The following is a 22,757-nucleotide window of genomic DNA, read 5'->3' as shown; positions in this document are numbered from 1 at the left end:
GAAATGAAGAAGTCTAATTTTATAAGTATACATCCATACAGAAATACAGTATAATACAATTTCCTGGTCCTCCAAGTATAACTAGGATCAAATTTAGAGTTTGGAAGGACCTGAGATTTTCTTTTGCAATGGTATCCTTACCAGATACACAATGACTTAGAAAACTCCAAATGAACATTTTTTTGAATGAACATATTTTTTATTTTTTAAAATATTTTTCAATTACATTTTAATCTTTCCTATCTCCTTTGTTGAATATTCCTCCAGGTCATATCTCTAACAATAGGTATCCCTTAAAGTTCAGTCCAGGGTTATCTATTCTCTTTACTACTTCAGTAGGTGATCTTATCAGCTTCCAAAGATTTCATTACCATCTCCATACTGATAACTCTCAGATCTACCTATCCTGCCTCTACTTCTCTAATGACCTTCTACCTTTCATCTCCAAGCTGTCTTCTGCCTGCCTCATGTCTCTCCCCACTCTGATCCATTCTCCACTCAACCACTAAAGTGATTTTCCTAAAGCAGGTCTGATCATGTCACGTCCTAGTCAATAAATGCCATTGACTCCCTATTCTTCAGGATTAAAATAAAATGCTCTTATTAGCAATCAAAGCCCTTCATAGCTTGCCCCCTCTTACTTGTCCAATCTTGAACATAACTCCTATATACATACTCTTCCATTCTGTGACAATGACCTCTTGGCTCTTCCAGGAACAAGTTGCTCTATCTCTCATCTTTAGGCATTCTCTCTTACTGTCTCCTCCCTCCTCCTCTCTAATTACTGACCTCCCTGGCTTCCTCTAAATCCCACTAAAATCCCACTTTCTAGTGTAAACCTTCCATAACCCTTCTTAATTCCAGTGTTTTTTTTTCCTCTTAATTATTTTCTGTCCCATATATAGCTAGTGTATTAATTTTTTTTTTGCCTATTGTCTCCCCTTTTAGCTCTTTTTGAGCAGGGATTATCTTTTGCCTTTTCTGTATTCCCAGCACTTACCTAAAATAATACCTGGTAAGCAGTAAGCATTTGATAACTGTTTGTTGATTGAATAATTATTTCATTGATTTTAATTTGGTTTGAACCACTTGTGCAGGCCCAGAGTTTGATATCTTTTTTTTCAGATAGAAAATTGACCCCTAGAGAGGGTAATTGATTTACCCAAGACACAAAATAGTCACCTAATACAAACACAGATCCTGTCTCTAAATGTATCATTCTTTTCACTAGACCATGATGCCTCCCTCATCCCAAACAAGGACCAATTTGCCTCATCTTACACACACACACACACACACACACACAGTTTCTGAATTTCTTCTTATCTTCAAAGACACTCTATACCTTCCCATAAATTTAATAAGCATCATGATCATAACAGAAATCTACTCTACAGGATAGGAATTTGACTAGGTAAAGTGTTAAGAAACACAGAGAACTGAAGCAATACTTAAATAAAAGTCTCAAAATATACACTTATGTGATGAAAAGCATCTATAAAGATGCTTGGAACGTATATTTTTTTGGTAATTTAATGCTCCACTTAACTTTGTAAATTGTAGCCAAAAATCTTTTCAAGTTGTTATTCTGAAATAAATTTAAAACAAACAAAGTAAAAACTCACTGAATTTGGAAAGGGCCTGATTATAATACTGACCTTGGACACCATGACTTTAGACAAGTTGCAAAGAGGTCACCTATAAGGTCTCTTTCAGTTCTAAATCCGAAGTCCAAAAATAAATGATGATTCTCAATCAATCCCAAAAAGAATAGACTGGTCACCTTCACCATCATACCCAAAGATGGCTGGAGAAAACTGAAGGGCCAGTCTCATTTTAGATCAAACTTTTGTTTGGAAGCTGCTTCTCCAATTCAAAACAGAAGAACATCAGTCTCATTCAAAGTTTTAGGGTGGGAAAGTAAACATAGTCAAGGGAAATTTGTGCTTAAAAAGAAAAAAAGAAGGGAACCCCACACAAACATTATAAAAGAACATGAAATTCTGCTTGGTCCCTTAAATAAAGCTACTCTACTACAATCTTCCCTACTGAAAAGGAAAGACAATCACAGTCACTCAGAATGAGAAGAGAGGAGACTGAATGTGGTTTGGCAAACATCATCAAGGATGAGACTGACATGTCTTCAAGTAGCAAATGGGCTGCACAAACTGCTACCAGTTCCTTGGTTAAGCTCAAAGTGTGAAAATAATGTAAACTGTGAATGATGTTTCTTTAGTCTTCCCTCTCAATTAAAAAAATAAATAAGAATTGGAAAGACTTGGGTGTCAATCTCACCCAGCTCCCCCTCTTCCTCTTCAGTTATGCTATCTAAATGTCAGGTCTATTTCAACAATGTATCTTCAAGCAACTTAAAACAGTCAAGTGGCAAAAGGTATTGAGAACAAAAGATTTTCCTTAATCAGAAGGCAGTGGAAAAGCACAGCTCAGGGCTTCAGACTTATAGTTTGAATCTGATGAGTATTTGTAAAAGATACTCAAATCTCCTATAACCCCAGCTTTTCCTCTTCCCAGGTCATTATCCTCAACTGCAGGGGAAATGGTTATACTATCACACAGAGATTAGGTTGTCAGAAATCTCTCTATCACTCCTGCTCAGGACAAGACAGAAATAGGCACACAAAAATGAATAGTCAACAACTAAGCATAACTGTTCAGTTATATATTATACGTAGTGAAGAACTGTTAGCTTTTGGACCAAAAGTCACCTTTCCTTTACCATTGATTTAAATAAAGAATAAAAACAAAAACAATTATCCTACAAAATAAAATATAAGCAAAATGAGCAGATATAAGAATTATTTTTTATTTCCAAGGGCCAGTCTTAGCAAAAATCCATAATCTCAGATTCAATTCAGGAATAAATCAATTGTATTTCAACTTTATGAAATGTTCTCATTATGAATACAAGGAACCCCTAAATAAAGAAATGAAAACATTTTCAAGGACCAATTCTCACTAAAAATAAAATCTAATGATACTATTCCTAGAAATGTATAGTATAGCCTATTTTTGAATGTTTCTAACTGATCTTTTTTAATATCATTTACTTTTCACATGATATTACTTATCTCTCATCTATTCTTTCATCCCAGAAAATCATCTGATAAAACACAGAATTTTTTTTAAAAAAATTAAAGAGCATAAGAAATAATATCAGCAAAATCAATGGATATGTTGGGAAAAAGTCTGAAAATATATGAATTATTTCATTCCCAAGTATCCCTCCACTCCACTTTTGTAAAGAAGACTGGTGGGGGGTGGCTAGGTGGCGTAGTGGATAAAGGAACAGCCTTGGAGTCAGGAGTACCTGGGTTCAAATCCAGTCTCAGACACTTAGTAATTACCTAGCTGTGTGGCCTTGGGCAAGCCACTTAACCCCATTTGCCTTGCAAAAAAAAGACTGGTGGAATGGGGGGGGGTGATTTTTCACATTCTTTGGAGTCCTTTTGCAATATTTTTAAGGATGTGGTGGCTCTTCTTTCCATTTAAATTATCATGGTCATTGTGTATATTGTGTATATTGCTTTACTGGTTCCATATTTCTCCACATTCATATTCTTCTTAGAGCAGTATAATCCATTACACTGGTGGATCACCATCTGTTTATCCATTTCTTGATCAATTGGCATTCACTTTGTTTCCAGTTCTTTGCTAACATAAAAAGTGTTGCTTTCAATATGTGGGTGAATGTGGGGACTCTCTTTTTATAAGTGAGCTCTTTAGGATACATGCCTAGTTTCTTCTGACATTAAATCCACACTTTTATTCTTGGTGGGGGAGGTAGGGAGGCATGGCTATTGAGAGAGCCTAAACCTATGATTTTATTGACAATACAGAAATTCCTTAGGCTGATGCCGACAAGCAAAAACTCCATTCTTTAGTTTTACTGTGTTATTTGTCCATGACGACAAAGATCAAAGGCAATATGTGAAACCAGATCTTCTCAATTCCAAGACCAGCTTTCTAGACATTACACCAAGCTACCTCAATGGCTTTTATCATATTTTTATTCAGATAACCATTTATAACACATGATATTAATAGTCATATTTTAATCTTCATGGAATTCTGTTTCCTCATCTGTAATATGGAGACCATACTCTACAAGCCTGTACTCTACAAGACCATACTCTATAAGATGTAAATGCACATATGTCCATCTAACTAATTAGTATCTGAGGCCATATTTGAATTCAGGTCTTACTGACTCCAAGTCCAGTACTCTATCACCTGAGTCATCTAGCTCCCTATCCCTATCCTTCTTCTTTCCTCTTATACCAAAATAAAACTTTGGTCACAACCATTTGGGGCTTCAGTTTCCTCATCTATAAAGATGACCAAGGTAAAATTTGAGGAGCTCTTAAGTTTCCACTCAGAATCCCTTATATAATCCCTATATTCTATTATATGGTAGGAACAGTATCTATATAGGCTAGGTTATTCTAGGAACACCACCCTTAAGATTTAACTGGCTCAGGGGACTAAATTTGAGGCATTGATGTAGTTTCCTAATATACAAGTACAAAGAGTCAGCAGCTCCTCCCTCAGATTTCTGATTGACAGGTCACCATAGGAGGAAAGAAACTACTCTCATCCATATTCAATGCTGTAACCTTGATGATTATACTTTCTTAGCCGTGGGTAAGAAAACTTCTTTATCTCACCTTAGATATTTTACTAGTGCCTCTTTTTGTTCCAACATCAAACTTAAATTATTAGGCTAGTCTCAGTAAGGTCAAACTGAAAACACTTTGTCAGACAAAATATAGCCAAAATTATGCAATTATTTTTTCTTCTAGAAAAAAAAACTCCCTGAGAAATATTCCAATTAAATTTTAATGTCTAAATATAGACCAAAAGAAAAAAAAACAAAGAAAATTTCAAAAAAAAAAAAGAAAAAATCATTCACATAGAATAATAAAAAGAATGGGAAAGGCTTCAATTCATCTCTTTTCCTGTCCAAAGCAATAGTCTCAAATGTGGTGTTTCCATAAGCCAAGGGATCAGATTGAAAAATCTGATAATCCTATGTTAAGTTCCATTCTAATTTCTATCAGAAATATTTGAGTTATGAGTCCAGAATAAGTCCTGCAGCACTGTCTCACAGTCTCAATCAGAAAAGGAAAACAGTACTCAAAGAGAGCTTAATAAAAGAGACAAGTCACCTGCTGTCAGACAAAGCAATGAACAGGGAGCCTTGTCAACATTCTCACATTTCAAATGGTATCAGGATTCATCTTGTGACATCACCCATCACTGCTTATCTGCACCAGTTATACAAATGAAAATTGCTGCATCTCCTGCCACCAGCAATGAACAATCCATCCAGATAACCAGAAATAATTATAAGTTAAGAGAAAAAAAGACAGGCTAGTTATTCATAGAATAGAACAAAAGGTGATATTTGGACACTATGATCCCCAAACTCTCCTAAACACCCTTAGCTATATTTCCTATCTCTCTCCTTTCTATCTCCTCTCACTGCCACTGTAGAATCAAGGTCAAACAAAGGTAAAGGTGCAGGAAATTGGGGAGATAAAGGAAATTAATTATATACATATTGGATAATTATATTCAACATAATTGAAAATTAATAATCTTAATAAATTTGTTTCAATTGTGATCATTTCTCCCCCTTACCTGACAGGCAGATATAAGTTAGATATTCTCCTTGACCCCCAGTGGCTAGGAAAGGAATCTTTTTCTTTGTCCTCCGCTTAACTTGGACAGCTCCCAACATCCGCTCATCAAGGGGTGCAAAAATTTCTTTGCTGATTGCAGATTTGGCACTCATTGTAGATAAAAGATGGAGGACACAGTAATTTTTCTAAAGAAAAAAACAACAAGGATTGGAGTTAGTTACTTTATTAATCCACTATAAGGATACTATATAATACTATACTAGTGGTTTGTCATCTCCTTCTTCAACTCATTTTACAGATTAAGAAACTGAGGCAAACAAGGTTAAGTGATTTGCCCAACATCACAGAGTTACTGTCTGAGAATGGCTTTGAACTCATAAAGATGACTCTTTCTAATACCAAGCCAAGTGCTCTTCCATTGTGCCACCTAAAAGCCCCAGTACTATCTAGTACAAAGTACTAGTTCTATAAAGTAAAAAGAATACAATAATACTAAAAGAATTAGTAATAAAGGTACCAAGATGGCAGAGAAAAGTCAGAAATTTGTCTGAGTTCTCCCAGTTTCCCTTGGAAACAACATTAAATCAAAACTCAAAACAGATCCTGGAGTTACACAATCAGTTAAGAAAACTTAGAAGGACTTCAGGAAAGGTCTATATAACTTGGCTAAAAGAAAAATGCAGCACAGTACAGAAGGTGTCTGGGATAAGTCAGCAGGAGGCTCTCAGTCTCAGCACAAATCAGCAACCAAGACCCTTAAGTCCTGACTCAGTAGGCTAGTGGTACAGTTGCTATGAGTCCTTTAACCCCAATGCAGATGACATTGTCAGCTCCAGAACCCTTGCACAACAAACACAGCTAGACTGAATAAATGCAGAATAAGGCTAAGCCCCAAACACCTGAGGCCCCAGGACTAAAAGACAAAGACCAGACCCCTGGCCAACGCACAAGAAACTTGGAACAGTAGTTCCTTTACCCCCAAAGCAGAGCTCAATTTTAAAAAATGAACCAAAAAAAAATTCAGAAAAGGGTAACAATGTCAAAAGGACTACATGGAAAGCCTCAAAGGGAAATATAAATTGGTCTTCAGTCCAAAAAAGAGCTAAAAAATGATTTTTAAAACCAAATAAGAGAGATAGAAAAAAAGTGGGAAAATAAATGAGAATTATGAAAAAAAAAGTTTGGAAAAGGAATTATGAAAATTGATTGAAGAGAACAATTCCCTTCAAATTAGAATGGGTCAAATGGGGTGGGGGAGGGGAATCCACTGAAGGAAAAATTCCTTTAAAAGTATAATTGGCCAAATAAGAAAGAGGTAAAAAAAAGCTAACAGAAGACAATAAGTTCCAAAAATTTAGAATTGAATAAGTGGAAGCTGATGACTTTATAAAATATCAAAAATCGGTTGAACAAAATCAAAAGAGTAGAAAAAAGGAAATGTAAACTGGCTCACTGGAAAAACAACTGACCTGAAAAATACACCGAGGAGAGATAATTTAAGGATTTTTGGAATTAAAAGTCTCAAAAGTCATGAAAAAAATAAAAACTTGAACAGCATCTTTTAAGAAATTATCAAGAAAAACTAACTTTTTGAACAAGTTTAGAACTTCACCAGCAATGTATTAGTGTCTCTTTATTGTTACATCCCCTCCAACATTGTTATTTTCCTTTTCTGTCACATTGGACAATCTGATTAAGTGTGCAGTCATACTAATCAGTGATAAGAGCATTTTTTCATTTGATTATTTATAGCTTGATTTCTTCTGAAAACTGCCTGTTCATGTCCTTTGAGCTTTTATCAATTAGGGAATTAATGGAAGGAGGAAATTATGGGTGAAGAGAAGAGAATCTATGGAAAGTGAATTTCCTTAAAGTAGATTATGCAAAAGCAATTTATGAAACAATAATATCTTTAAAGGAGATCATTTTTTTTAAAATCCCAATTAAGGAAAAGAAAGTCATATGAAAGAGTAAGGACAAAAAATATGACCCTAACTCATAACTTTACATTGGATAGATTAAATAATCCAATAAAACTAAAAAGGTACAAAATTTAAAAAAAAGAAAAAGAAAAATTGCACTAGTATCTGAGAGCCAGAAAGTAAAATAGTCATTGAAAGAAACTATTAATCATTTTCTGAAAGAGATCCCCAAATGAAAACTCCAAGGAATATTGTGGTCAAATTCCAAAATCATCAGATCAAGAAGAAAACACTACAAGCAGTCAAAAAGACTCCAAGGAGTCATGGTTGGGATTACATAGGACTTGGCACCTTCTATATTCTTTACTATAGAGGAGGCTAAGAAAATATGATCTTTGAGAAGGCAAAGGAACTTTGATTACTACCAAGAATCAATTGCTGTGGAAACTGAGCATAATCTTTTGGGGGAAAGATAAACGTTCTATAAAATAGGGGACTTTTAAAGTTTTCTGATGGAAAGCCCAGAGGTGAGGAGAAAATTTGTTCTTCAAATACAAGACTCAAGAGAAGCATAAAAAGGTAAACAGGAAAGAAAAAACAAATGTAACTCAATAATATTAAACTGTTTACACCCTACTTAGGAAAGTGATACTTGTAACCTGAGAACTCTATCTATTAGGGCATTTAGAAGGAATATACATAGAGTGGATAAGTTAACAATGATGTGGTGAAATAAAAAAAAAAATAAGTGCAAAAAAAGATTGTAATGGGAAAAGAGGAAAGAAAGAGGCAGAATATGGTAATTACATCAGATGAAGAGGCACAAAGATCTATTACAATATAGGGGAAGAAGGGAAGGAGTGAGCATAGTTTGACCTGTACTCTCATTAAATTTGGCTCAAAGAGTAAATAATGTACTCACATATTTGGGTAGAGAAACTTATCTTATGCTTTAGGGTAGTAGGAGGAAAGAATAGGGGAAAGAAGGGGACTGATTAAAAAGGAGAGCTGAAAGGGTAAAGGGTAAAAAAGGAAAGGGTAAAAAAAAGGGGGCTGATAGAATGGAAGGCAAATTGAGAGAGGTGGTGGTCAGAAGCAAAATATTGGTGAGGATAGAAAAGATGATAGCAAAGAGAAAAGTATAAAGAGGAGATAATAGGATGAAGGATAGGATGAAATACACAGTACTCTTAACTGTGAATGTGAATAGAATGAACTCTCCCATAAAATGAAAGCAGATGGCAAAGTGGATTAAAAACCAAAATGCTACAATATGTTATTTACAAGAAACACATGGGAAGCAGAGAGATACATGCAAAGTAAAGATAAAAGGATGGAGCGCAATATTTATGCTAAACATATATGCAACAAATGGTATAGGATCCAATTCTTTTTTTTTTAGATTCAACAAACATTTATTTTTAATTTTTTTTGCAAGGCAATTGGGGCGGGGGGGGGGGGTGGTAAGTAGCTTGCCCAAGGCCACACAGCTAACTAACCACTAAGTGTCTGAGGCCAGATCTGAACTCAGGTACTCCTGACTCCAAGGCCCGTGCTCTATCCACTTCACCACCTAGCCACCCCTTATTTTTAATTTAAAAAATTTTTGTCATCCTAAGTCTAGAAAGAAAATTTACCAGCAAACATGAGCATTTATATACAAAGAATAGAAAAATAAAGCTACACATCTGTTATGTGTGACTTGTTTTTAAGTAAATTATGCTTCCATCATGTTACTTCCAAAGCTATATCCAACTTTACCATTACCCTCCCAACCTCCTTCTCTTTTGTGCATTGTTTTTAATTCTTCATTGAAGTTCTTTTTTTTTTGTACAAATGTTTTTCTTTACATTAATAAAATATACTTGTTTACAAGTAAACAAAATACCCCTCCCCCCATGAATATAGATAGACTTGCTTGGGCAAAAAAGTAAAGGGGGGGGAATTAAAATTAAAAAAAATAATAGTAATAATTGTAGGTATGGCCAGGTGGTACAATGGACGAAGCACCAGCCCTGGAGCCACGAGCACCCGAGTCAACATCCAGCCTCGTAAACCCAACAATCACCCAGCCATGTGACATGCAAGCCACCCAATCCCCACTGCCCTGCAAAAACCGAAAAGAAGAAAATAAAAAGACCCAAAATAAAATAAAATAGTAATAATAGTAGGGGTGGCTGGGTGGCAGACAGAGCATTGGCCCTTGAGCCAGGAGCACCTGGGTCTGAATCTGGCCCCAGACACCCAACGATCACCCTGCTATGTGGCCCCAGGCAGGCCACCCAGCCCCACTTGCCCTGCACCCTCCCCCAAATAATAATAACAAAAAATGTGTTTCAGTCTTTGTTCCAACACCATCAACTCTGTTGTGAGTGGATCACATTCTTTATGATAAGTCCATCACAAAAGTTACTTCCATATTTTTCCAACGTTGCCATTGCTGATCGCAACTCCCTCCTTTCTTATTTCTCCACTACCATATACTATATTTTCTCTCTCCTTTCACTCGGACTCCACTGTAGGGTTGCTAAGTGGCGCGGCAGACAGATCCCCGGTCCTGGGGCCAAGAAGCCCTGAGCCCCCATACCACCCCTTAGGTCCAGAATCCACCTGGCCCTATGGTCCTGGGAAGGCCATCCAATCCCAGCCCCTTGCAAGAAGTAAAAAAAGAAAATGTGTTATATCTGACCACTATCCCCCATGTTCCATCCTCTCCTCCTTTATTCACATCCCCACCCCTTCCCCCTGCTCCCCCCCTCCTTCTTACTCCAGTTGTCTATACCCCATTGAGTATATTTGCTGTTTCCTGTCCTAGCCATCTCAGATGAGAGCAAAGGTTCCCTCATTCCCCCTTGCCTCCCCCCTTCCATATCATTGCAATAGCTCATTGTAATAAAAAAAATCTTATTATGTGAAATAGCTTGGACTATTTCCCCTCTCCTTTTTCTTTCTCCCATTCCATTTCCCTTTTTTTCTTATTGACTCCATTTTTACACCATATTTTATCTTCGAATTCAGCTTTCTCCTGTGCTTCAACTATAAAAGCTCCCTCTACCTGCTCTATTAACTGAGATGGTTCATATGAATATGATCAGTATCATTTTTCTATACATGCAGTTCATCCTCATTAAGTCCCTCATATTTCCCCCCTCTCCTCCAATCTTCATGCTTCATCTGAGTCCTGCATCTGAAAATCAAACCTTCTGTTCAGCTCTGGCCATTCCAAAAGGAACCTTTGAAATTCCCCTGGTTCACTGAAAGTCCATCTTTTTCCCTGGAAGAGGACATTCAGCCTTTCTGGGTAGTTCATTCTTGGCTGCATTCTAAGCTCTTTTGCCTTCCGGTATATTGCATTCCAAGCCCTACAAGCTTCCAATGTAGCTGCTGCTAAGTCCCGTGTGATCTTGAATGCAGCTCCACGATATTTGAACTGTGTCCTTCTGGCTGCTTGTAATATTTTCTCTTTGAATTGGGAGTTCTGGAACTTGGCTATAATATTCCTGGGGGTTGGTTTTTTGGGATCTCTTTCTCTGGGGGATCGGTGGATTCTATCCATTTCTATTTTGCCCTCTGCTTCTAGAATATCAGGGCAATTTTCCTGTAGTAATTCTTTGAAAATGATGTCAAGGCTCTTTTCCTGATCATGACTTTCAGGTATTCCAATAATTTTCAAATTATCTTTCCTAAGTCTGTTTTCCATAGCAGTTGTTTTTTCAATGAGATATTTCACATTTTCTTCTAATTTTTCATTTTTTTCATTTTGAAGTATTGATTCCTGATTTCTGGTAAATTCATCAATCTCCCTGAATTCTATTCTTTGTCTGAAGGATTTATTCTCCTCAGAGAGTTTTCTTATCTCTTTTTCCATCTGGCCAATTTTACTTTTTAAAGCATTCTTCTCCTCAATAACTTTTTTGAACTGTTTTATCCATTTGACCTAAGCTGGTTTTTAGCATGCTATTTTCTTCAGCATTTTTTTGGATTTCCTTGACTAAGCTGCTGACCTCATTTTCATGTTTTTCCTGCATCTCTCTCCTTTCTTTTCCCAGTTTTTCTTCTAACTCCCTCATTTGAATTTCAAAGTCTTTTTTGAGCTCTGTCATAGCCTGAGCCCAATTTCTGTTTTTCTTGGAGTCTTTAGATGCAGAAGCTTGTGCTTCCTCATCTTCAGACTGAGTATTTTGATCCTTCTTGGGCTCATTTGCAAAATATTTCTCAATGGTCTTCCTCTTGTTTCTTTGTTCATTTTCCCAGCCTAAGCCTGTTTTTGGGGTGCTTCCTGAGCTTTTGGGACACTCCCACAAGGATTTCAGTGTGTGAGGCTCTGTCCTCCCTCCTGGTCTGTGAATGACCATAAGTGCCCCCCTCTGCCACAGGACCGAGGTGGGGGGGGGCCCTATGGGGGGGCCTAGACTGCGATTAGGATCTGAGTGTGGTCAGTGCTCCAGAGTCCTGTTCCAGGGGCAGAGGACAGAGCTCTGCAGTCTCTCTTCACTCTCCTCCCTCAGCTCAATGGGCTCATGCCCTGAGGGCTCCTGCTTAACAGCTCAGCCTGCTTCTGTTCCTGAATCTGGGCTGCAGAAAGACCAAGCTGCTGGCTGTGTGCCCTGAGGGCTGGGCTCCATGTGCTCAATCTGGCAGAGGTCCCCCACTGTTCCCCCACTTTGTGCCCGGTGCTCCCTGGGGTGCAGCTCAGGCAACTCCCCCACTGCTGTGAGCTGAGGCTCCCAGTGCCCTGGGGCTGCCTCCAGGAGGCTGAAGTTCTTTCGCTCTGGCAGGCCACCCCTCTGGTGGCCGCCCCTCTGGCGGCCGCCCCTTCGGCCCGGGGAGCAGAGCCTTTCTGCTCTTTTCCAGGTTACCTTGAGTAGGAGAACTGCCTCACTGGGTCCCTTTGTGGGTTCTGTCTCTCGAAAGTTTAGTTAGAGACCTTAGTTTATGAGTTTCTATCAGAGAGCTCCTAAGACTGGATCCCTTCATGTTGCCATCTTGGCTCCGCCCCCCTGGATCCAATTCTTAAATGTTAAATGAGTTATATGAAGAAATAGACAGCAAAACTATACTAGTAGGGGACTTCAACCTTCCCTTCTCAGAACTATATAAATCTAATCTCAAAATAAAAAAGAAAGAAGTTAAGGAGAATAGTTAGATATATTAGACCTCTAGCAAAAACTGAATGGGGAACAGAAAGGAATGTACCTTTTTCTCAGTGGTGCATAGTACCTACATAAAAATTGACCATGTAATAATGCATAAAAATGGCACAATCAAATGAAGAAAGAAAAATATTAAATGCATCCCTTTTAGATTTTTGATGAAATAAAATGTCATGTATTAAATGGCCAAAGAAAGATAGACTAATAGTTAACTAGAAACTAAATAATCTAATCCTAAAGAATGAGTGGGTCAAACAACAAATCACAGAAACAGTCAATAATTTCATCAGAGAGTGACAATAATGCAACAACATAATAACAAAACTTAGCAACCAAAGCAGTTCTAAGGGGAAATTCTTTATTTCTAAATGTTTTACATGAATAAAAAAGAGAAACAACAGATCAATGAACTGAGCATACAACTAAAAAAGCTAGAAAATTAGCAATTAAAAATTCCCAATTAAAAGTCAAATTAGAAATTCTGAAAATCAAAGAAGAGATTAATAAAATTGAAAGATAGAAAACTATTGAACTAATAAAGAAAACTAAGAACTATAGAAAAAATAAAATAGATAAACCTTTGGCTAATTTGATTTAAAATGACAGAAGAAAAGCAAATGACCTGTATCAAAAAAGAAAATTAAGCAATGAAGAAGAAATTAAAGTAATAATTTGAAGCTGTTGTCCGACTGTATGCCAATAGATCTGATAATTTAAGTGAAATGGATGAATATTTACAAAATATAAATTGCCAAAATTAACAAAAGAAAAAATAAAATGCTTAATGACATTTTAGGGGGGAAATTGAACAAGCCAACAATGAACTTTCTCAGGAAAAAATCTCCAGAAACAGATGAATTTAAAATTTTATTCTATAAATTATTTAAAGAACAATTAATACCAATACTATATAAATAGAAAACTTTAAAAATGGAAAAATTGGCAAAGGAGGAGTACTCGAAAATTCCTTTTATGACAGCAATATGGTGCTGATACCTTAAACAAGCAAGAGCCAGAACAGAGAAAGAAAATTACAGATCAACTTCTCTATTTAATATTGATGTCAAAATTTTAAATAAAATATTACAAAGAGATTGCAGAAGTTTATCACCAAGTTAATAGACTATGACCAGGTGGGATTATTATATACATAATCAGTTGAAATAATTAACAACTTTAGCAAAAATACAGGAAATAAAATAAGCCCACAAAATTCATTGGAATTTCTATATATTATCAATAAAGCCCAGCAATAAGAGATAAAAAATAGAAATCCCATTTAAGATAACTGTAGACAATATAAAATACTTGTCAGTCTACCTTCCAAGACAAACCCAGGAACTAAATGAACACAATTACAAAGCATTTTTCATATCTAAACAATTAGAAACAATTAGAAAAATATCAACTGTTCATGTGTAGACAAAGCTAATATAATAAAAATGACAATTCTAACTAAATTAATTTATATTCAGGTTTACAACAATAAAATTACTCAATTATATATCTAAAATTATATACCTAAAAAAATCACAAAATTCATCTGGAAGAACAAAAATGATCAAGAATGCCAAAGGGAATCAAAGGAAAAATTGCAAAGGGAGGTGGTCTAGTCATATCAGATACTATATTATAAAACATCAAAACTATTTGGTACTGGCTAAGAAATAGGTACTAGATCAACGAAATGGGTTAGTTACACAAGACATAGTAGAATGTGACCATAGAAATCTACTGCAGACAAACCAAAGACTCCAGTTTCTGTAATAAGAACTCACAATCTGGAAAAAAATGCTGGAAAAACTGGCAAACAGTATGGCAAAAACTAGGCATAGTTTGCCATCTCACAGACTATACCAAAATAAGATCCAAACGGAGTACATGATTTAGGCATAAAGGGTTATAGCATAAGCCAATTAAGAAAGCAATGAATAGTTAACCCCTCAGATCTAAGGAGAAGGAAAGAATTTATTATTAAAGTAGAGATAGAGAACTTTATGAAATGCAAAATACATAACATTGATTACAATCAATTAAAAAGGTTTTGAATAAACAAAACCAATGCAACCAAAATCAGAAGGAAAGAAGAAATCTAGGAACCAAATTTTATAGCAAGTTTTTCTGATAAAGATCTCATTTCTCAAATATATAGAAAACAGTGTCAATTTGATAAGAATACAAGTCATTCTCTGATTTATAAATAGTTAAAGGATATAAACAGGCAGGTTTCAGAAAAGGAAATTAAAACTAACTATAATCATATGAAAAATGCTCTAAATCACTATTTATTGGAGAAATACTCATTAAAACCACTCTGAGATATCACCTCACACTTTGCAGATTGGTTCATATCATAAAAGAAAAATGCTAAATGTTGGAGATGTGGAAAAATTTCAACACATACATTGTTGATGGAGTTGCAAACTGATCCATCCATTCTGGAAAGATATTTGGAACTACGCTCAAAGCACTTATAAAATTGTGAATATCCAGCAGTATTCCCTAGTAGGTCTGAATCCCAAAGAGATCATTAAAAAAAAGGGAAAACACTCATGTACAAAAATATTTATAGCAGTTCTTTTTTTGTGATTGCAAAGAATTGGAAATAGAGAGGATGTCTTTCAATTGGGAAATGACAACAAATTGTGGTATATTAATATAATAGCATACTATTATGCTTTTAAAAATTAAAAGGTACATTTCAGAAAAACCTGGAAAGACTTAAATGATGCTGAAATTAAAGAAATGATGTCAACAAAACAGGTAAACACCATACAATAATACCAACATTGAATGATGGTAAACTATGATAGATTTGCCTCTTCTCAGTAATACAATGATACAGGGTAATTCCAAAAGACTCGAGCTATCCACATGTAGAGAAAAACTAAGGAGTCTAAGTGTTGATCAAAGCATACTATTTTCACTATTTTTTGCTTTTTTTCTTTCTTTTGCTTTTTCACTTTTGTTCTGATTCTTCTTTCATAATATAATTAATGTGGAAATAGGTTTAATATGATTGTGCATGCATAATATATATTCAATTGGAGATGGAGGAACAAACTGAGGGTGGGAGAAAAATTTGGAAATTAAAGTTTAACAAAAATGTATGTTGAAAATTATCTTTACATGTAATTGAAAAAAATAAAGTACTTTTAAATGAAATAAAATGAATAAGTAAAATAGGGAGCAAGTTTTTGCTTGGTTTTTTTTTTTTGGTTAGGTAATTAGGATTAAGGAACTTGCTCAGTCACACAGTGAGCATTATGATTTGAACTCAGTTCCTCTTGACTCTAGGGCCAGTGCCCCATCCACTTCCACCACTTAGTTTTAAGTAGTTTTTCTTATGAAATTAGGTTTCAATTTCTAAGTTAACCATACAATTCATTGTGTCTTCATTAAAAGAGTGTGGTCCTCAACTTAATTATGTCATAAAAAATTAGGCACATCAGTGCTAATGCCTTTCCTTAGGAGAAAGTAACTACTGCAAAGTGCCTTGTAGTCCCTCATTATCTTATCTCTCATCACTCTTAAATCTAACATCATAGAATTATAGATATAGCTTTAAAAGACTTTAGAAACAGCTACTCCAACAACTTCATTCTGCAGAAAACTGAAGGTCATGAAGGCCATAAGTGACAGAACCAATATTCAAATGCCAGTTCATTGCCAAGTTTAGTGCTCTTCCTGCTGGCTAATGTCTTTTCTTCCCCTCACCCTACACAGAACAAGGTTCTATAGCCCCAACTAAGAGCTTATTCCATTGCCTTAGAATCCTTAAAGTCACAGAGTCCCTTCCATTTTCTCTACAACACCTTTAACTGCAACTTAAATCTTACTCTTTGTTCTACTTTCCACATACTAAGTCTTTTGCCATAGCACAGCAACAAAACTGCTTCTGTGAAACAAGATTCTGGTCAAATAAAAGTAAATATTACTATTACATTGTCAAAGTTAAAAGATAAATCTCTCTTTCCTGCTAATAACTGGTAAAGAGCATTTAGAGAGTTTTAACATTTGCAAAGTACTTTACATATTCTTTCTCATTTGCTCTTTGCAACAATGCTGAGAAGTAGGTACTGTTATTTTACAGAAGAGAAAACTGAGGCTAAGAGAGACTGACTCTGCTGCAAGTCACATAACCAGTAATCATCTGTGGAAAGACTACAAACTCAAGCCTTCTTGATTGCAAATCCAACATCATTCTCCACTACGTTATCTTATTACCACTTAATAAATTCACAGTTTGAGGAATATATTTTATAAAGTTTGGATGCCTGGAGGGAAGTCAGTGTCACAATGGAAAGCATGCTAGGAAATAGGATCAAATCCCCACTCTGCCACTGTTTATGTTATACTTGCTTTCAGGTTCTCAATTTCCATGTCTATAAATTGAGAGAGACAAGACAAACTATGAGGTCCCTTCCACATCTAAATCTATAAATGTCAGATCTTAAGTAGCTCTTGCCAACAAATAAAAAAACAGAGAAACAAACAGACAACAAAATGTATCTATACAAAAACATTTGTGGAAAAGAATTATTAATTGAGGGATGTCCATCAATTGGAGAATGGCTGAATGTGGTATATGAATGCAAAGAAATACTATTGTTCTATAAGAAATGATGAGCAGGTGGATTTCAGAAAAACCTGGAAAGACTTGCATAAACTGTATAAAGTTAGCAGAACCAGGAGAACATGGTACTTATTAAAAGCAATATTATATGATAATTAACTGTGACTGATTTAGCTCTTCTCAGTATAGAATAATTAAATCAGTATCAAGAGACTTGTAATGAAAAATGCCATTGACATCCAGAGAAAACTATGGAATCTGTATCAAGAAACTTCAAAATGAAATTCCATGTCTTCTTAAAATTTCATAGAAGACACAGTATTTCACCTTCCCCCTATCACACTATAAATTGTATTATACTGCATTTCTTTATGGATGTATACTTATAAAATTAGACTTCTTCATTTCTGTTAGGTTCTGTAGGTTGTAGAGTAGAGATAATTGTCAGGTCTAGAGTAGGAAAACTCATCTTCAAGAGTTCAAAATAGGACATAGACACTACTATTTCTAAGGTTTTATGTCTTGCTTTCCCTTGATTAGGATATTTTTTATTTTAGCCTATCCCCAATTTTAGCCTATCTTTCAATGTTAACATAATAAGAAGACTAGCCTTTTTCCTTCTTGACTTCTACTTTCCCTACAAGTTGCCACTTGCTAACTGACTGATTTTAGTGTCTTTTCATTTCCTTGGTCCTTAGTTTCTTCATTTATGAAGGAAAAGGATTGGATTAGATAATCTCATATATCTCTAATAGGGGCCTGAATAATAATGAAAATAATAATAATAGATAGGATTTACAAAGCATTTTAAGGTTTCCAAAGCACTTTACAAATATTAACTCATTTTATTTTCATAACCACACTGCGAGTTAGATGTTATTAATTAGCCCCATTTTACAGATGAGGAGACAGCTGAGGTTCCAGAGGCTCAGGATTACACAGACGAGTGGCCAAGTGTTTTAGTAATAATACCTGGACATAATGATTACCTAGCTGTGTGACCTTAGGCAAGTCACTTAACCCCACTGCCTGACAAATATTTAAAAATCTATTTTTAGTCAACCCACCAATTCTATTAGATTCCTCACTCTTCTACCTATATTTCCAATGGATGATCATCAGTTGACAAGTAACAGGTAGGAACAAAGAAGTAGAGGGAACTTGAGGAAGGCAACATAACCCCAGTATCCAGTACTATATTTGTCAACTCCTGCCTGTATCACAATCAACCTACAGAGAATGAGTCCTTTCCATCAAAGATCATGGCTACTATACTGTTCCATCCAATTTATAAAGTATCAGTTTTCACAAAGTCTTCTTAGTGTTTTTATTCATTTGAAGGCAGAATCTGCTTGACAGAAACAGAATGACTATAATATCATTGTTCAAAATTCAGGAATCAATCAGAATAGAAGTTTAACAGTTTCCTTGTAGTTTCTCTTCATTATATAAAAATACTATTGATCCTCTGGACAAGGAGGAAGTTTGATACCTGCTATCATTTTTGCAGCTGTAAGAACCAAGGTTAAAAAAACTTCTTTGAAAACATTTGGCCACATGAGTAGTCTATGTGATTGCTTAAGTTTGGGGAATTCCCCCTACCAAAACAAATCAAAGCCTATTTTATCACTTGGGAGAGCTCAGTCCAGGAAATATTCCCAAGGTGTATGTGCGCACACATGTGTGTGTGTGTGTGTGTGTGTATGTGTGTGTATGTATAAAGAATATAATATAAAAAAGAATATATGGAATATATGTGATACCTAGTATATATAATGCACATGTGTGTATGAGTGAATAGAAAGTTGCATAAATTCTCAATGTTATGATACACTACTAGGTACATAAAAATTCTTAAAATGCAAATATATGACACTGTTTTTTAAGCTCAATACCTACCAACAGTCTTCAGCTGGTGATGCCATTCATATGCAATCAAATTCAATTTCTAGTTCCTCATTTAAAAGACCAATGATATAATCATGGACAAATCATCTTCCTTTTAGAAAGTTTACTAATGCAAATTTTCTGCATTTTGAATCAGTTAAATCTCTTGTTAGAAGGCTAAGTTCCTTGAGAATAGGAATATGGTTGATTAACAGGATGAAAGAACAAATGACTAACAGTGAAGTATGAAGGCTCCTCCCATTAAGTCTATATTTGCATATTTTAATGGGTGAATCCTTTTTAGAATTCATAAGATCATTTTGCCATTTAAAAGAATACAAAATTTTGAGAGTTTGATTTGTATTAAAAGATATGAGACTATGAGTAATTTATAAATACATAAAAAGAGCAAAGAATCAGTTAACCAGCTAGCAGAAATAATAAACTTGCTTCTGGGATATCCATATAACTGCTATCTCATAATGTTAGATAATTAATATTAATATTCTCAGAAGGTTGTCTTAAAACAAATTAATCTCTCACGATAACAGTTTTGATAGTTGTGATCTCTATAGATCCCTACCCTATTCAAACATCCTTACTTATTTTCCCAGTATATTGAGTTCAATTTCTTGATTATGGCAAAAATAATGACTGAATTTGATATAAGAAATTATAAATCATTTAGAGATAAAGCTGCAATTTTAAGGTCTGTATCATATCACTAGTACAATTTCCACTCCCTGTCCCATACTTCCACTTCCCACTGTGCCACCCCCTGCCAAAACAAAACAAAATATCAAATTTATTGTCTTGGTATCTGACTTTCTCTTTTAGTTTCTTCATTGAACTATGAACATATTCTTTCTGGAAAGAAATATGTAAAAAGTCATAGTGAAAAGTTTATTTAAAGGCTTTTACTTATGTATATTTAGTTTGATATATATATATATGCACATTGAGCTTACATATCCCAAAAGGCAGCTTCTACTATCAGTGGTTCTAAAGTGCCCTGTGGAAGCCACTCCTTATAATGATTGCCCTCATATGAGCACATGGTGAGTTAAATAAGCCAAAAATCAATTAATTCAAAACAAATGCATTTACTGAAGTTGGCATAATAAAAACACTTCCATAAACTTGAAGCATGCTCTCCCACCAGTACAATGATCATAGAAAGAATAGACAGTGATTTAGCATACTATGGTAGTGAAAAATAAAAGTAGGGAATACAAATGGACAAAGCAACCCACAAATCTGGAACTGCAAAGCCTAGAGGTCCTTTCTTTACTGTGCAGTGACTCTGGTTTATCTTGCTGGGCTGAATTTTCAAGCTCTTATTTTCTGTAGCTTGACTGTCAAGTCAAGGCTCTCTTTCTTTTGAGTTTAAAACGTTTTCATATTCTCCCAGTGACCTACTCTTCCAAGCTGTTTTTGTTCTTGAGTGACTGTTTTTCAGTTACCATATCTGTCCGAATTATGGGTTTTTTGAATACCTCGTCTTATATCTTTTTGCTCGAATAGACAGAATTTGAACTGTTTAGTGGCTGATAGGGTGGGAAGAGAAGAAATTCTTATTCTCTTTTTTTTTTAGTTTTTTTTTTTTTTTGCAAGGCAATGGGGTTAAGTGGCTTGCCCAAGGCCACACAGCTAGGTAATTATCAAGTGTCTGAGGCTGCATTTGAACTCAGGTCCTCCTGACTCCAGGGCCAGTGCTCTATCTACTGTGCCACCTAGCTGCCACCTAGCCACCCCCCCCCCAATTCTCTTCTAATGGGAAACTTAAACACAAAGTACTCTTGTACCTGGGCTGTTTCTTTCTGAGGAGCTATAGTCCCCACAACATCCAGCTTCCAGCACAGTTTTATTTTTTGGCTGAAGTACTGCAACATTCTTTTAGAAAAGAACCAGGGACATTCAAATGCCATCCCATTTTTACTCCTTTAGGGATTTAGCTTTGAGACTTGTCACATCCCAATTAGGAAATTGGAGGGTAGTTTATCCATTCCTTTTGATCAGTCTTCATTGGTACAGAACTGGAATAACTTGGTGGGAGATCTCACTCTGATTTAGGTGACTGCCCTGTATATTTCCCAAATCTTCCCTTCTATAGACCGTGAGTAGACAATGATTATTAGCTGAATAATCACCAAATAACTTAGTGTACTTAGTATTTAAAATTCCAAATCTCTCATATTATTCCATGCAAATGAGTGAATAAGGTACTACCACTTAGTCTGCTAGATTATAAATTTCATGAGAACAGCCATTGTTTAGAACAGTGTACAGTCATAAATAAATCACTTGTTCAATTATGTTGCTCCTCAAAAAAATACATTGTATGTATTTATACATAGATATACATATATACAAACATATATATATATACCACATACATATATACATTTTTTTCTCATCAGTAATCAGTGTTTCAGTTTATATAATCATCTTCCTCTAGAAACAACTGGATAGTACAATAGAAAAAACAAAAAACTGAAAATGGGTTAGGTTTTAGTTCTAGTTTTACTACTAACTAGCTATGTGACTCTGAATAAACTATTTGCCTTTTATGAGCCCCAGTTTTCTCATTTACATTACTTATAAAGTCTAAAGATGATTTCAAACTTTAAAATTATAAGAGTAAAGAGTAAAGATTCCCTGGCCAGTATTACCATCCACAAACTGTTCAGAAGTCACTGAAAGAGGAATGAGCTGCCTTGGAATTATAACTTTAGAAAAGAGAGTAACGTTGATGTGGTTGGATCTCTGGCCATTTCCCATGTAAGGATGGTTCCCAGGCTAGTGTTAAGAAAATAATTTATTTCCTTTTATTCTTCTGGCATCTTTTGTTTAATAGTAACCTTGCCTGACCAAAATCTGTCTCATGGGACATAAAAGAGTCTTAAGCATTCCTTAGATAAGAAGCTGAAGTAAGGAATAATTGCAACTGTTGCTCACTCCTTGGCAACATGTAAATTCAGGGAAGTTAAGTAACCCAGTGATTAGAGCATGAGCCCTGGAGTCAGAAGAATTTGAGTTCAAATCTAGCCTCAGATACTTAATCCTTGCTAGCTTGGACAAGTCACTTAAATCCATTTCCTTGAAAAAAACCATGTAAATTCTTCTCCTCAGTCTATTTGTGAATCCTTTATATGTAGTTTAATCTGACTTGGTTTTCCTTTAGAGTTTGTTCAATGAAGTTTGTTTCCTTTGAGGATGCATAAGATTATAACTCTTTAAGTTTGTTCAACTTTTAGGACATTTAAGTAATCATAGGGTTATAGGCTCTATCTTCTGTTTAATTTTTATGACCTAAGAGGAATGCACACGATTGCAATATATAAATGAATTATTTCTCTGACACACTGATGTAATTTTCCCCTATAAGAAATTTTCTCATAATCCTCATTATTGTTCAGTTTTTCTCTGAGGCCTGAACCTAGGCCTTATCATCATCATAAAAATCTAGGTTTATACTTCCATAATTTCTGCACTGTGATAAATACACACACATATGTATGTATGTACATGTTTGGCAGCAGTTATCCAACATATG

General features: G+C 35.3%; 1 protein-coding gene across 2 annotated transcripts in view; it reads right to left on the bottom strand.

Moving 5' to 3' along the window:
- The window catches only part of STXBP6 (syntaxin binding protein 6), a 363,404-nt gene that overhangs the window by 244,095 nt on the left and 96,552 nt on the right, over nt 1–22,757 (bottom strand). For both annotated transcript variants that reach the window (XM_074235402.1, XM_074235403.1), the window contains exon 2: nt 5,662–5,848. In XM_074235402.1, coding sequence (XP_074091503.1) covers nt 5,662–5,815 — 154 coding nt within the window. In that variant the 5' untranslated portion in view covers nt 5,816–5,848. The remainder of the gene's footprint in view (nt 1–5,661; nt 5,849–22,757) is intronic.

The sequence above is a fragment of the Macrotis lagotis genome, chromosome 4, assembly GCF_037893015.1.
Source record: "Macrotis lagotis isolate mMagLag1 chromosome 4, bilby.v1.9.chrom.fasta, whole genome shotgun sequence".
NCBI classification, from domain to species: domain Eukaryota; kingdom Metazoa; phylum Chordata; class Mammalia; order Peramelemorphia; family Peramelidae; genus Macrotis; species Macrotis lagotis.
The sequence above is the reverse complement of the archived record's forward strand: the minus strand, read 5'-3'. Positions and strand labels throughout refer to the sequence as shown.